This window comes from Bombus impatiens, unplaced genomic scaffold (genome assembly GCF_000188095.3).
Source record: "Bombus impatiens unplaced genomic scaffold, BIMP_2.2 scf_0389, whole genome shotgun sequence".
NCBI lineage: Eukaryota > Metazoa > Arthropoda > Insecta > Hymenoptera > Apidae > Bombus > Bombus impatiens.
This window is the reverse complement of record NT_176808.1, coordinates 2,296,691-2,312,980: the sequence shown is the minus strand read 5'-3', so window position 1 is coordinate 2,312,980 and position 16,290 is coordinate 2,296,691. Positions and strand designations below refer to the sequence as shown.

The window sequence follows — 16,290 nt, the reverse complement described above, 5'->3', positions numbered from 1 at the left end:
GAACTGAGACGACAATACATATGTTGCTTCTTATAGATTCGGGCAAACCATGTTGCAACATGGATAATAATTGCGCGAGCAAGAATTTGTGTGAATAATTAATGATAAAATTAAGAAATGATAAGAAATAATTGGATAATTGTTTTAGAGTATCAAATTCTAAGGATATATTCAGCAGAGGAGAAAACAATTATTGGTTAGGAGATGGACACGAGTAAAGACTTGAACGAATTTCGAATATGCGGATTCGGAAACGATCTCACGGTGGTTGGCAACGGTCACGGTAACTCGGTGGAAAAATCTATTGTGAGAGTGGGAATTGTTGTTTTAGGTCTTAAGTGAAAGTTCAGTTGGTCGGGAAGGGGATACTTTATGGAGCAGAGGCCCTTGAGCTTGAGTCTCACGATCTGGTCGCTGACTTTTCCAGTTTTAAATGACGAACTCAGAGTTTTGACGAATACAATAGTTAGACTTTCCGAAAACGCCGGAAAACGGAAAGAGTATCATCTAACAGTATATAAAAATCGCTATGTATGGGGCCACGTAAGGTTTGACGACTGCACGTAGTAGGAAAAGTACATTATATACATATATGATGTGTAATACGTTATTTAACCCATTAAGAACTGAATAGCGAGATAATGTGAATATTAAACTTCAATTTAAAATTCGCGCTATAATTTTGAATGTCGATGGCAGCATATCTAATCAGTAAAATTGCAAATCAACATGAAATTGTACGAAAAATGAGAAAGTTGTGTAATAAAATTTCCAAAGAAATTTTTCCACACGGTAAAAACCAATATCTCGAATAAATATCGAATAATGGAACATTTTAATACAAGGTTACGTTGGAGTTTGTCCAATTAATTCGAGTGGAACCACAAATTGCTTGATAATTGTTCGGCGTATGAAATACTTTGATTTAATATGCCACTGCATAATTTAATCTATAGAAACAAAAAAAAAAAAAAAAGAAATGATATATTATTTCTCATTTCGTAATACGATCTTCCGATTCCGAGCTGCTATCTTTTCGCATTACCGCGCTTGCGTACGTGTACGCATATTTTATATGTGTAGCGCAAAGTTGATTGGAAAGTTGAGATAAAGAAGCTGAGGGTCGTTCGTTTGATTGTCTAGTGATGCTGGTTGTTTGGCAAGGAGCTCGCCGTTGCCTGAGTTGCAGCGGGCAGCGCACCCATCAAGGCTACCAACTGCGTCGTCATCGTGGATCAATTGGTGATAAACTCGATCGATATCAACTCGGTACCCGGTAAGTCGTCTGTGAAGACAAATCGTAATTGATAGGTGTGCAAATTTGTTAGTTGCGCATTTTATCGAACCAACCTAATCTCCCGTTCGATTCGTGTGATCGTACCCCCTCTCTTCTCTTTTCTCACTACAAAGATAAAACGGTTAAACATTTAACGACTGAGATAATCTTCCGTGTCTGGGTTCTCACGGGTTTTATATAATTCGAATATTCAAAGATTTGTTTGCGTTTCAGTAATTTTTTTTTCTCCCTATTTATCGTTCCCCCGGAGCCGATACATTCTCTATACATTTCGTCCAATCAGACTCCTCAAGGCAAATTAATTACCCAAAGGCTGATGGATAGTGGACTTACGAGAATAACTTTATCTCGTAGTCCAAGGTTCAATGCACGTAAGTGCCTTATTACGGCATTCAAATTAATTGAACGCCAGAGCTAGTAAATCACATTTCAGTATGTATTACGTATACGGATATACATATGTATATGGTCACGCATACACGCACAAACACATATGCGCAAAGAACTCTGGACATTGTGTCAACGTACTTGGAGACCCGAGTAATCCTCCACTCTTATTGACCTGACCAATTGATCGAATCGTTTAATCGTGGAAAAATTTCATGTCAGCCGCTAAAAACATTGCTACAAACATTCACGATAATTTCAAGCACGTGTAGACTCGATGACTTTACCAGAAAAATATAAATACGAACAGTTATAGAGTGACTTTGAATCACTTGCTGTACAACTGTGCAACGGCTATCATCACGGCTCGCTTTGACTCGCGACACGATTACCTTCTCCATCAACTTTTACATACGTTCGAATTGTATCTAACGTTGGAAAATAATTCCGTTCATTCGTCGTTAAACACTCGATATTATTTTGTTATTATTCACTGGATCGTTAATGGAAGATGAAATGACATATAAGCAAGCCAAATCGAATGTATCGATAAAGCAGGCTACTTGATGCGCGCGAATTTAGATCACGTGACGAAATCGTAATCGCGTGACATTAGGAAAATCAGCCGACCACACGGTCACGCAGAATCACTGACGTTAAAAATCTGTCGTTTAAGTCTACTATTCTTTATATGCCAATTTATTCTTCTCGGCCCACCAGACGAAATCAATTGAACAATGACAATTAGGGGATCCGAGGTTAATTGAAATTATTATTGTTGAATGTTTCTGATTTGTTGCGTTATAGGGACAGGAGGCGACTTGGAATGATTTCTCGCTAATTACGCTAAATGATATAATTTAATAAAATATAACCTATATAAAATACCACTACAAATTGCCACAAATTTTGTGTAGAAATGGAATAAGCTTTTGTACTGCTTTCTTTAATCTTGGCATATATAATTTAATTTTAATTAACATAAAGGAGAAAATTTCTCAAAGAATACCTAACTTCTTGCATAATTGAAGTAATATCATTAAAATGAAACTCTACGAGTCACGAGTTACAAGTTATTATTACTAATAAATTCTCTTGCATCATAATAATAAGTTTGATGATAAAACAGACGACATTTTTTACAAGTGAATTTTATAAGTCAAAGATATCTGGATATCCCATTTCACGTAAAATCGTAAAATTATGGAAAAGTCTAGAACCTATAATTTGTAATTTATTAATTCACTAATATTATTTGTTAATAAATGATTTTGTAAATGGACTCAGTATGTAAGTAATAGATTCTAGAAAATGAAACGTTGAGGGGAGTATCAGAGAAGAGTCCACTATAATAGATTACGGCAGATACATAATTTTTACCGGCGAAACATATCGATACGAGGGGTAACTCTATAAAAGTTCTCCCGATTCACGCCAGTGCGTCAGTGAGCAATTGGACGCCGGAGCGTTCGTATCTCTCGAAGGTTACGTTCCTTCGTTGCCAGTGCCGTATAAGATTCGCCGTGGTGTGCTCATATCGTTTCCGTTATTTTAATCCTTCGAATAGCAATTTTCTCTCGTTTAAACGCGACGTCATTACCGTGCGTGCGTTATTTCCTGTTTGTTTCCTTCGGCCGATTATTTAATCCATACAATCGTGTTAGGAATAATCGTGAAACATAGAACTGGTACCTAACCTCTAACGATATTAGCTTGCTGACAAGAGATATTCAACACTGTCATAGGCAAAAAGTCACGTGTATTGGAAGAGTGTGATGTTTAGCGTGCACGCGATACTTTCTTGCCACATGTTTACGATCTAAAATTACGTAGTGCAAATAACTTGGAACGAAATACATTACCGATGAGAATCATTCAAGTGACTCGAAGTTAATGTTTATTCTGCTTATTGCACCTCGATTTCTGCAAGGAATTTTTCTTCGACGAAATAGTGTCGAGGTTAAGGACGCATCAAAAAAGAGTCTGAGGTTATTTCGAACGGTATGTATATAATATCTTTCATCATCTATCGAAAAACAAGTAACCGTTCTTTTCAATCAAAATAAATATTCGTAGAAAGGCGGATTGTTGTAAATATTTATTATTCTTTTTTTATTTTTTTTTTATGTTTGTGCAATTTTACAAATACCGTTGTTCTGCTTATACGATTTATTTTATTGCCAATTCAAAGACAACATTGCAATTAAGTGAATCGATTCTCGGAGTCACGCGTTTCTATAACGGGAGAGGACCGATCGTTATCGTCGTCGAGTTGAGTTATTAAAATGAGTTACTGTATGATTTGTGTAACTACCAAGATAAGGTAAATTATCGACACAAAATCCATTCTTTAAAAAACTCTCAGATTAATTCGGCGTGTCGTTATGCAGCATCAATTATTGCGATCAAAGAGAGGGCACTTGCGTTGTAAATGTACGCGGTGGTAACGTGTTCAAACGACACGTGGTATCTTCGGTTCCTTTCGTATCGATTCGGTAGCCCTCGTACGTTTAAAATCTATTTGCAAAGATCAAGCTATGGATGGGACGCGAGCCTTTAAAAAATTATCTTATTACGACAAAAAAAGAAAATTAAATGATATTGAGAACGACTTTGTATTCTCCCTGTCTGGCGAATCTGTCTAATCTATCGTGCAAAAAGTTGGAGAGAGGTCACAAGAAAAAAATTCGTATAGATTACATTCTCGCAATTACTGTTCGCATAATGGAAAAATATCTGTATGTACAGTATGTGGATAGAAATGACTATATTTCGATAGTATTTCACAAACTTTTTCCCCATAATATATTAAGCGAATTAGTAAATAAATCTATAACGATAAAAACAAAAATTTTGCTCGTTTATGGTCGAGATAAAATTAGTGAATGATTCGCATCGTGGGCACGTGGTTCGCCTTCGGTTGTTTTCGCTGATCCTCGCGTAAACTCGATGTCTGGCTAGACGCCACGATGCACACATACACGTCGATGCAAACCAGTTCATACCGGGTTGTCCATGAGTGTAGACCGAGTTTGAACGTAAGTGGAAAGATTAAAAAAAGAAAGTTCTTCCAGATAATGTTTCATTTGTTTCCCTTTGATATTGACTTCATTACTCTGCCATCTCTTTAAATCTACGCAACGCTGTTATTATAATTTATAGACAAAAAAATTTGATTGCTTTTTTCTGAGACACTGTAGACACACGATGGGCATGCCTACCTCTTTATCAAGAGAACGAGGATTTGGCAAATGTAAAAAAAGAGAGGGGGAAGAAAGACTGACAATCAGTAAGGGCGATAAAACGAATGAACGTCAAAAAAAGAAGGAGCGGGTGGGATGAAACGAGAGAGATTGAAAGAGGGAGACGGACAGGAAAGGAGAAAGAGGGGACGAGAGCGAAAGAGCGTCTGAGTCTGAACGGTGGAGGTTCACTTGGATACTCTCGGTCAGTCACATACGCAACGCGGAACAGTGAATAGTGAATACTTTTTTCTGTAACGAATCGATTAATTTGATTTCGTCATCAACGGTATCTACTGCGTGTTTAATATCTGTAGCATTTCCTTGATAGCTATTTGTATCGCGTGTGTTTTCGCTTTCAAGATTGTGCGATTCGTTTGCTCCGATCTTAAGAGTGGTTAACCGGGGGTGTGAGTGGGTTTGTTACGTGCTAATTTTTCCTCTTTCTTCCATCTGGTTCACCGATAGTATGGACAAAGGTACGTTCGCCTCCTGTTCAAAAGAAACACAATTTTATCGATCTATCGCGTTTCGACTGTTTCTCGATATCATTCAAAAACACGTGTTCTGACGTTCGCCACCGCTAACTCGATTCCTATTGGACGGAAATTCAATTTTTTTTTAGAACGTCTTACATAATGTGTTTTTCTTATCTTTAATAGAACGTAAATTTTTGCAAGTTTGAGTGTAGTTCGGAAGATTGAATTTTTATACGTACATGCAAGTGTTCAGACAAAGAACATTTTACACGTGATTATAGTTGTTAGACCAATCGGTGCTAACACGCACATACTCGTATATGTTGTACAACTTTTGCACAGAAAATAAGAAGGAAGAATAGCCTTGAATTTGGTATTTCGCATTTTACGCTAATGTTTACTGACATGATCACATTCGAACGTTTCGGCAGTCTTGCAACTTATCGAATAGATAATAAAAAACAAAAACAAGAAAAAAAATGGGACGTGTCGGAATGCTATTTTTTTTTACAAATTACAATTTTTTTGCGATGAAATTAACGAGACCGTCCAAACGATATCCGCTTAATGATTCAATGAATATTATCTTAAGTAATGTTGGTATGGCAATGGTATGGCAATGTCACAATTGAGAAGTTGCCAGAATTGATTTCAAAGTAAGTTAGAGGGTCGACCTAATGGTATTATTAGATTTCATATTGTAGTATTGTGAACTGTCGTATGGGAAAGATTCACAGCTTCTCATTTTCAACGTGTTCGATTATGACAGCAGACGAATTAATTGATCAAAGCAAGCGCACACATCACGTGATAGAATGCATTTATGTTGTACCAATATAAATCGAAATGACAGGAACGATCGTAAAATTAATTCGGTCACGCGTTGCTCCGTCAATCATCAACGATGTTTGTGACCCTCTACGACCAGAGAAAGCGGATACATACGCGCGGTCGTGCCTTCGGAAGTCTTAATCTCCGATTGGTCGAATTGGTAGGCGTTGGTTTCGAGACGTCTCGCGATTGGTTCAACCAAGGGGGCTCGATCCTCAGCGACTCTCATTCCTCCACCTTCTCCTTCATTCTTTTTATTTGTGCTTTTGCATCTTTAATTAACAACTACGACTCTCCTCTAAGATTTGACGTAGTTATACAAAGAATCTAAATATGTCCTAATCCTTTTGGAGATCTTCGAACTTTTCTTATTCCAATCTTGCACTATTCGATTCATGCATTGCTTTTACACATGTGTAAGTATGTATACGTATCACGATGATTGGAGTATCGATGCCAAGTTCAAAAGGTCATACTATCGAGTGTCTGCAGGTTTCACTGTTCTCGCGTGTTTCGATGGTGATTTTATTTGAGCGATACCATGGTCGTGACGAATGTTCGATCGTCTACTACCAATGAGCAGGTTATTTTAACACTTGTGACGTAATGAGAAGCGCTAGGAGACTTTGTACAATCTCGTACGATGAGATGTGTGCTAACTGACGATGCAATTTCAGTCGCGGCAACTTCAATTCGTATAGTCGATAGTATCGAGGAAAAAATCTTCGTAGAAGTTAAAAAAGAAGCAAGAAATTGACAAGTTACTGTTACTACGGAGATTGTCCGGTTAGAAAATTAGAAGACTTTAATTTCATAGACTACGGGAGAGCCTTTTTGTCGAACTGCGGTTATATGAAGTTGGTTCAATGAAGTTTTAGTTTCAGTACCCAATTAAATAAGCTACTGCTGATTGAATTTACGCATTTTAAAGGTTCTGTTATATTATTTTGTACATTTTTGTATATTTTAATTTCCCATAAATGCATAAACATTCGCATTCTAATTATAATATTTAATTAATTATGAAACAAAGAGAACGACTCTTTCGATAGTTGAAATATGCGACTAGATCTATATTTTCAAAATCATGACTTATATTGGAGTGATTTTCAGTCCGCTGTTTATCGCAACAGTATTAGTATGATCTTTCGAGATTGTAAAATCCTGAGAAATGAGCGATAAGCTTGAAAATTTCAAAACCGTGAAACAGCAATAATTCGAATGTTGCACGAAACACGCAAGAAGCGCGCGAAGAACGTCACGTTGCAACGTCATGGGTCGAATGTCGGATAGTCGCGTAGGTAGTAGAGAACCTCGACCGAGAAGATGAGATTCGAGTAAAAGTTGGCAGCTGTACCTTCGTTTCGTTTTGTCACTGGCCTAAATTCCGGCTTACTCTCGTCTTTTTTCATCATTATTTAAATGCAACTTTCTCCTTATAGACAATGATAAAAACTTAATTGGAAAAACAAATTGATTACATTTGTTTTCATTAGATGAGTTAACGATTTTGCGAGTTATCGGTAAACTAACGTATACTTATACATTTATAGGAAGTCGAAATGTATAGAAATACAGAAAATATGCATAATACAGGAAAACATAAAATATCGTAAAAGTATACGTAAATTTAATATAAAGTTTCTTTGTGAAATCGTTAAATAAAACGCAGGTTCGAAGAATGCTTCTAGTGATATACATCTCGTTTTATAAATAAATATTATAAGCCGTTGTTAATTTTATTTTACATTTACGCATACGTATAAAAATATAATATATTGCATCTTTATAATATATAAGGAATAGAATATAAATCTCTATCTAGATACCGCTGTTTATTTGTATATATAAAAATATGAATTTGCATCGAAAATATGAATCCGCAGTCCCACTTATGGATTCACGAATTCGATTTTCAAAAAGAAAGTTACCGATCGATCCGGAAACGGTCAACAGATTAGCAAACGATATAATATAAAGAGATACTTGAAACAATGAATTTTATTTGACTAACTAGCGTGTCATTGAAAGAGGGAAGGTCAAATATCGAGCTTCTATGAGTCTTGATCATTAAAATCGTGAGGAAATTGTACGCGTGTTCGTCGATCTTCACTGGGGGCTCGTCGATGCGCGAGCTCGATGATTGGTCGCTGTATAACTTGACGTCAACGTGCAATGAAATAATCGAGGGCTGGCGCAATTGCGCTTTATTATTTTGTTCCTTCCTTGCAAATCAGCCCTGGTAAATCAGAATTATCGTGATTAGACGTTATCGGCGAACGAGTCGCAATAACGACGAAATTTTTCCACGTTAGATGTTTCAAAATAGATTTTAATCCGAATTAAACCCTACGCTGTTCGTTAAAAAGAATAAAGCGATTTTTATTCTTATTCATCGACTAAACAGATACAAGAAAATGTGTGAATTCTCTGATTTTAACCGAGTTAATTTGGTTTTACCGAAAAGCAGAAACAATGATGAATACATAAATCGAAACGATGTTGCATCATCTCATGGTATCTACATATCACGTAGGCCTTCGCTCATCTGGACGCTATAGGACGCGAGACGCGACTCGACGCACGCTTTACCTGTTACATAGACTAGCACACATTTCGGTATACGTGCCGATGCACACGCCACGTCACTGTATCCCGTGATCACTTTAAATTTTAAGTAAACGAATCGCTGTTCTCGCCACACAAATTCCGTTACGCGTAACATACGCTGCTGCTTGGACCAGTTGAACTGACTGGATTTGGCTCGTTGATCCATAATTGAGACATTCGTCTTTTATTGCGTAAACGTGTCCTTTTGTTTCGTATACCGAAAGTTTTACATTACCAACAGATGTATAGTGTTCGCATTATCGACTACTACCGCTATTGCCTACTATCAACACTGTTAGCGACTTGTACATTTTGTTACGTTATCTCCTCAAAAGATGGAAGCACCAACGTTCTTAGCGATTTTTTCACCTTTCGAGAGTTTGGAGCACTCGTAACCGAATTAAGGGTAGAGTAATTCGGATCGTGTCACGCGTACATTTTTTAAATAATCGATGGGAGAACGATTCAAAAAACAATTCTGCATAACGAAATTTATTCAGTTAATTACGGTTAGTTAGATGAAAAGGAGAAAAATATGTAGAAGTGATCAATTTTATTTCGTGAGTTGACACGTTCTTTTTTAATCAGTTCGTGCATAATCGACGCATGGCTTGATCAGCATAACATCAACAGTATCTTTTTAGTATTTAAGTTTAAATCATTACTAATGAGCAAATTTCTGCAGCAGATTCGTAAAATAATTTTGATTTTTATATGTTTACCAAAGTTATCTCGCATTTTTCTGCTTTTCGTTGACATTCAAGGACACATGTTCAATTCAGTGATAATAATTATTTGACATACCTTTAAATTCGTTAATCTTTCGCGGCGTAATCGTCGCGAATTATTTAGCATATGTATTCGGTGTAAATATTCGTCAAGGACGAATATTCGTGAACGTTGATCGTTTGGGTCACGTTCATCGTCATACATATAGGTCGAATCGTGAAAGGAAAGGAAGGGAAGAATATTCGGCCATTGTTGATTGTTCGCAACGCGTTACAGGCTACAGGTGTGCAGCTGTGTCGCAACGTTTGAATAAAACGCACGTTCGTGAATTATCCAATAATAGCAGTTTTATTACACGGATGGCAATTAATTTGTCGTTACTTTTCGTACACGACACAACGATCGACAATTATACGACTTATTGTCGTATCGTGACCTTCTACTTTGTGGTTTTTCACATCAAACATATTCTCGTGCCTTGTAATTCGATCGAACGAGAATTCTAAAGAGCGCGCTACAGATTATTTTTCGTTTCTTTCTGGTTGTCATAGTTGTCGTCATCGTCATTGTGCCCTCTCGAAACCGCGAGCCCTCCACTCCGACCTATTTCCAGCTAAAAATAGCCAATAGAATGATTGTCGTTAGAGCAACGTTCATTCGGTCGCCGCGTATCGCCATTAAACTTGAAGACTTTTTACGCGCAATTGACACTCTTCTCTCCCTTTGCCTTGCTTTCCTCGTTCTTCTTTTAGTCAACTCCTTTAAGCACGAGTCTTTCGCCGCGAAAGCAACGTGCGCGTTGCTGTCCCCACTTCGCTGCCAACAGCGAATAATAAGCAACGAGATACGCGCAACATCGCTGGCCGCCGCACGCACGCGAATCAGATACTTTTAACTTGAACCAGATCTATCGCACCTTGTCACCTCTATCCAATCCACTAGTCTTCCCGTACTTCGTGCTTATTCTCTCAAACTCGCTTTCACTTGTGTGACTGTTCCTTTCACGGCCATATTTCTTTTTTTACTGGCAATTATAAACCACGAAAGAAAGCGACACGAACGTGCCACCTTTTTTCTTTTTTCTCTATTTTATTCTTCCTTTTTTCTTTTTTGACCGACAGACCTTGAAACAAATACATCCTAGTATTACTGTATCACTTTCGACGAATAACAAGCGAACCTTGCTTTTGTTTTCAAATATCATAACGTCAGATTAGAATATGAATATACATTATGCTTCTTTGCTTTCAAATACAGTAACGTTAAGTTAAGTTAGAACGTATATATTAATTTTGTGTTTCATTTTCACATACAATAACGTTAGATTAGGTTAGAATATGAAAGTGAATGTTGACTTTCGTTTTCGGGTACGATAATGTTAAGTTAGATGAGAACATAAACATAAATTATGTCTTTCGTTCTGAAATACGACAACGCTTAGAAACAGAATAGATTAAAATATATTGTTTCCAGATATATATGTGGACGACATCTGGCAAATGTCGTAGCTAATAGCTTCTAGCTACCATCGTCGTGTCCTTGACCGGTCGAATTTAGCACATAGATGGTTGAGTGTAAGAGGTTGGATGAGGTTAGAATCGTGGCTAGAATCGTTGAGAGTAACGAAAAGTTGTTGTCAGAGGGGAAAGAGAGTAGATTCGAATCTGTGACGGTATCGACGAGGCGCGGGACGATGGTGGTGCGACATGGGCCGATCGGGACCAATCGGGACCGCGATACCGGGGGCTCGGCTGTAGCGTTCCTTGCGCATTCCTCGGGCATTCCTCGCGCACGGCCTATCACGAGCTCATAAAGAAGCCGCGTACCTTCTCGGCCGATTTAGTCGCGTACCGTACCTATTGCTGCGTAGCGTGCATCGTGCACCGTACACCGTGCACCTTCCCCGCACGAGCACCACCGACCTTCCATCATCCAAAATTCCTCGAAATCGGACCTATTTATATTCGACTAATCCTTCTTTCCCAACTTGTGACTACATACTGCTCGTTAAGTCGCGGTCAATTAAAATTGTTTTTCGTTATATCCTCGACTCAAGCAACGATCTGCAACAGCTATCGTTGTAAATCGGCCAAGGATTCCGGAAAAGCAAAACTTTGGCGTTTCTGCCAGCAAACTATCGTCGAGTCGTAAGTATCGAACGATCGATCGAGACCTCGTAAGGAAGGAAGCAGACGACAGCAGTGTCGGTAACAGAGATCGAGGAATCGTTAGGCGCGTAGGTATTACGTTGCAGCGATGACCTTTCTGCCCTCGAAATTGTATAGTTTTACGATATCGCGTGTCCGCGTCGCGTAAACGATCCACTCGGCTGATCAATTCTCGTGGCGATTCTGTCCATTCTCTTGGCTAGAGAATCGAATTGAAAATCGCGAATCCAATGAAATCGTCGTTGGAATGGCGAGATGCGGTACTATGACCACGTGTGCTTGCGACAGAAAGTCAGCTGGAACGAGAGACAGGTTTAAAAAAATGTTATTCGTGGAAATGAAACGGTTGGTCGATGCACGTTTTATCCGCGTGATAGTAAACGCGTGAATGTTATTGCGATCGCGGCTAAATACCTTGTGTTTAATGGGTGTTGCTTTAAATTTAAACCTATATAGGTATATTCCAGCTGCAATTGGCGGTTGGTTTCTTTCAAGCAGTCGAATCGAGTTGTCGCTGTTACCGCCACCATTGTCGTTACCGTCTTCGTTCGGATTACAGTAATTGCAATCGTCATGACTTGGACGTGTTCGCGGCATATTGTCCTCGTGATCGTCATTCTTTTTTTTAATTCTGTTTTTTCATTCTCGCCAGCTGCACCGTCTATTTCAAAGTCGTGAACTTTCAATCGAGATTGTACACCTTGTCTCTATTATATATTGTGAGATAGAATTCTATCGCATATTTTCGATTGTGTCGTGTCTTAAGAAATGAAATCTTCGATTTGTTTGAAAGATAAAACTCTAACATATATTTCTGATTCGTCGAAATTCAGATAACGAGACATCTAAATACACATAATTTTCATAGGTGAATAAAATCATCTGTCTGTGGTGGATTACACGTGCCAACTCTGTCGCTCGCCACTCTTTATGCAACATTTCGCAGCGGTTTCTTTCGCCGTTTCACCGACGGCCTCCAATTAACGAGATTGCTGGTGAAACGGCGCCGCGATAAATCCTCTAAGCGATTCGCGATGCGTATTCGACCTTGCTCGTTCGTTTCTCATGGAAATTTCCCTAATCGGCCTAATGCGATCGCGCGTATCGCCAACAAGATCGTTGGTCGATTTTGCGCTCGTCGATAGCGTCGTTTATCACCTTGACGAACGATTCTGACGCAAAGCCAACGAAAATGCGAGTCGATCCAGATGGGCATACACGTTGACGAGATAATCGGCTCTTCTTTCCACTCGACGAATCTTGAACATCGGTCCAACCGACCAGCGGAAAGAACACGCGTTTACGATTAGGCGTCAGTGATTGGTAACCGGCACGTTATTTTTAAGCGGTCATACCGCCAATAGCTCTTTCGCCTTCTATTCAAAGGCGCGAATAGAATGGCGCGATTTGTTCTGTTTCCTCTTTGGTTCTGCCGACCCTCGTCGCGGCCATTTCTCCGACTGTTGCATCAAATGGGTGGTCGAGCTTCGTCGCTCGCCTCTCGGTTCCGTTTGATTTTCAAATAATTTTTTTATTCGTTTTTTTATTCGAAAAAAGAGTGGATTCGTACATTGAAATTTTGGTTTAAACAGCTCACAATTGCAGTAATATTTTTTTTATTTATGATTTAGTTCTCTGTGAGGTTTCATTTATAGAGAGGGAGTGACGATAGGACAATTTGCATCAACAAGGAGATAGTTTCTATACTTAAATTGTATTTATCGGAAGAGAAAGAAAGTTCAATACACGATTACTGCATGAATATCAGTCGATTATAAATTTATAAGATCTTTCGTTTATTTACTCAAAATACTGGGAAATGGAGCAGTCTACTTATTGTGGCAATTAACAAGAGACGGCCGCAATGATTCAGATTTCCTGGCGGTTAATGTGCATGTCAATGAGTTAACAAGGAAAAACGAGTTGGCTTGTTACTCGGATTTCCAGTTTCTTGTACATAACGTTATCTCCTTTGTAATCGGAAAAAGTGCGAATAATAAAATCACGAAGCAAAGTTATGATTCTGTTTCTTACAATTTACATATTCGTACGACGGGAGTTTGGTAATTTTTTAAAACGACAAGAGCTCGGCTAATAAACAGATAAATTGGCATTAAGCGAAATTTCGTTCATGTAAATGGAGCTTTACGGCATGGACATTTCTGAACAAGTAACGTTGATTAACTTTTAAAGGAAACGTGGAATTTCACAAAATCTTTATATTATTATCTAAATATTATTACATACAATTTTCTGTCATCCTTTCTAATAATTCTCAACTCAAACTTATTCCAATCGCAATCAATCCAAACTTGCAGCGCAAAGTACGAGATATCTCGTAGTAGGATGAGTATCGTTCACTGAAAAATGTTAAATAACGCGAATAATCAGATAACATACGCCGTAAAATGGAAAACCTGTTATTCGATGCTTAATAGGTCTTCACATCGTAGTACGATATTTGGCAGAAGTGAAATGTCGCGTGCCACAGGCGAATCGTATAAACCAAGCGCGACAGTGGGGGTGTTAAAGATTAATCGAAGCACGAATTTTCTGTTTCAGGGAGGATGATGCGGCCTTGGAGCTGAGACCGCCCCGCAGACTGCGTCAGACGGAAGGTCCGGTACCACAACCGATCTCCAAAAAGTAAGAAAAGCTCTAATATCGTCTCGCGTCTCGACCTTTCCACGTTGCTAGCGTACTCGCAAACAACTCGAGTATCAGAAACGAAACGATAGAACAAAGCGTTACGAAAACAAAAAAAAAAGAGCGAATACAAAAAAAAGCAGAGCTTAAGCGTGCGAGAGGGGGGAGAGAGAGAGAGAGAAAGGGTGAAAGGAGGCGACAGAAAGAAGCGGACGGAGAGCACAGGTGGTAACCAGAGCTAAGAAGAAGAAGGAGGAGCAGAGACTGAAATAGGAAGGGCGAAGAAACGAATGCTTTCGAACTGAGACGGTGTATAGGTCGTCGAAACTATACAGGGTATGTTGCAGCGGTAAACAGACGATCGAACGAAGAATTTAAGAAAGTTGGTTCGAGTGGCGCGCTTACTGCCGCATCGTTGTCTTGCGAATTCGAAGCAAAAGAGGAACTTGTTGAAAGAAGGGAAGTAGAGGAGACAAAGAAAAGGAAGAGACAGTCGACCGAGATAAGAAGAGGGATCGTGTGAAAGGGTCGGCCGGGTGGAGAAAAAAAATGGCTTGCAGCTGCACGCGCTGCGGTTCGACGAATATGCTGCTGAGTGCTGTGTTCCTTGCGTTTCTCGTCGTTGCTCCGTGTTACGCTAGCACAGAGAAGGCAAGCTACGTGAAACCGCCTCCGTGTCAGAGGTAAGTACACCATCTAGAAGCTAACGCGTAGAAGTCGCCGAGGTAGCCGTGTCCGCGATGCTCGTATCTCGAGCCGAGAACCGCTCTTCGCTGTCGCGTTTTCTCTACCTTTCTCTCCTCTTTTCGCCTCGTGCCCTGCCACGCGTCCTTTCGTCCCGTTTTCCTCGCGCGGTTCCGTTGGCGCGCGTTAATCAACGTCTTTTTTTGCCATCGAATCTATCGTATAGCGCAGAACGGCCTCAGAAGCGGCATTTCGCGGCCAAAATCGAACTTTTGAAACTGGATATTCGTAGCAAGAATCTCGCACAACTGCCGCGTCTCGTAACCAGACCGCGGATATTTGTGTAAATACGCGGATACAGATATATCTCGCGAGCACAGTTATTTACATACCTGTGCGTGTTATGAACGTTTTGTTATTTACGTGCGTGCAAAGAGCGTAAGCTTTATTGTAATTTGAACCTTGAGAAGATGGATAAAAAGATAATTGGTAGTAATGGGCGTCGGACTTTTTTATACGAATGTTTACACCGATGTTGAGTTACACGAGCGTGTAAATTTTACTTCCAACAAATTTTAAATCTTCGCAAACCCTAACAAACAGACGTCCGAGCAATTTTTCACGTTCCGGCTACGCGTACCAAATTTCAGAAATTATGGCGTAAAAATTCGTACTTTGGTCGAAACGAACTCCGACGACGAAAGAATTTTTCGCTCGCTTCTTCGCCATCGCTAGCTTTATCGTTAGAACTAAACGCTGTTTAATCGAAATTGACGATGGTCGAACGTATTTCTTTTTTGCACAAATCGCTTAGATTAGTACTTGGACGTTAATGCGTGCTATCTATTGCATAAAGATAAATGGCCGTCTTTCATCGTCGAACAAAGTCATTGCCTGTCGACCGCGTTTCTTCTTTCATTTTGCCAGGTTTCAAGAGATACGTTCGCCGTGGCTTCTCGAATAGCATCGTTCGCCTCATCCATTAGTTTTCGCGTATTGGCATACACTTTACTTTGAACGTCACTCCGTAAAAGCTATTGGTTGACTAAAAATTGCTATTCGAGAAGCCAATACCGAACGTACCTTGCGAGATCTGGCAACATGTAACGAGAAACGCGATAGACACCAACTGGTGATCGTTCATTTCTAAGCGGACGCCTTTCTTGATATTATACACCATAGGAACAGTGACTGCAAACAATATTGCCACGCACCCT

General features: G+C 39.3%; 2 protein-coding genes across 7 annotated transcripts in view; one reads left to right on the top strand and one right to left on the bottom strand.

Annotated features, from left to right (window-relative positions):
- The window catches only part of LOC100741021 (histone lysine demethylase PHF8), a 31,001-nt gene extending 16,062 nt beyond the window's left edge, over positions 1 to 14,939 (top strand). For all 4 annotated transcript variants that reach the window (XM_003490027.4, XM_012386380.3, XM_003490028.4 and 1 more), the window contains one exon: positions 14,306 to 14,939. The gene's annotated coding sequence lies outside the window, so the exon portion shown is untranslated. The remainder of the gene's footprint in view (positions 1 to 14,305) is intronic.
- On the bottom strand, positions 425 to 9,051 carry LOC112212948. Of its 3 annotated transcripts, XM_033321092.1 has the most exons (4): positions 8,829 to 9,051; positions 1,351 to 1,402; positions 1,046 to 1,285; positions 425 to 950 (listed from the first exon to the last, which is right to left on the bottom strand). In XM_033321092.1, exons 1-3 carry the CDS (start codon positions 9,010 to 9,012, stop codon positions 1,072 to 1,074), a joined length of 450 nt encoding a protein of 149 aa, XP_033176983.1. In that variant the 5' UTR covers positions 9,013 to 9,051; the 3' UTR covers positions 425 to 950; positions 1,046 to 1,071. The 3 variants fall into 3 exon arrangements, 2 of the variants coding, with proteins under 2 accessions (XP_033176983.1, XP_024223865.1); XM_024368097.2 differs by having other exon boundaries at positions 425 to 1,285; positions 8,829 to 9,050; XR_004461844.1 differs by lacking the exons at positions 425 to 950; positions 1,046 to 1,285; positions 1,351 to 1,402 and adding exons at positions 4,877 to 5,418; positions 8,251 to 8,475 and having other exon boundaries at positions 8,829 to 9,043.
- Positions 14,940 to 16,290: the final 1,351 nt, after the last annotated feature.

What these genes read in the sequence shown, in the direction of transcription:
- LOC112212948 (XM_033321092.1), bottom strand. Translation starts at nt 9,012, where the DNA reads ATGGATCAACGAGCCAAATCCAGTCAGTTCAACTGGTCCAAGCAGCAG. An exon ending in TGTGCTAGTCTATGTAACAG is followed by an intron (nt 1,403 to 8,828) that starts GTAAAGCGTGCG and finishes TTATCTTTGTAG; the next exon opens with TGAGAAAAGAGAAGAGAGGG. An exon ending in CGAATCGAACGGGAGATTAG is followed by an intron (nt 1,286 to 1,350) that starts GTTGGTTCGATA and finishes TTGTCTTCACAG; the next exon opens with ACGACTTACCGGGTACCGAG.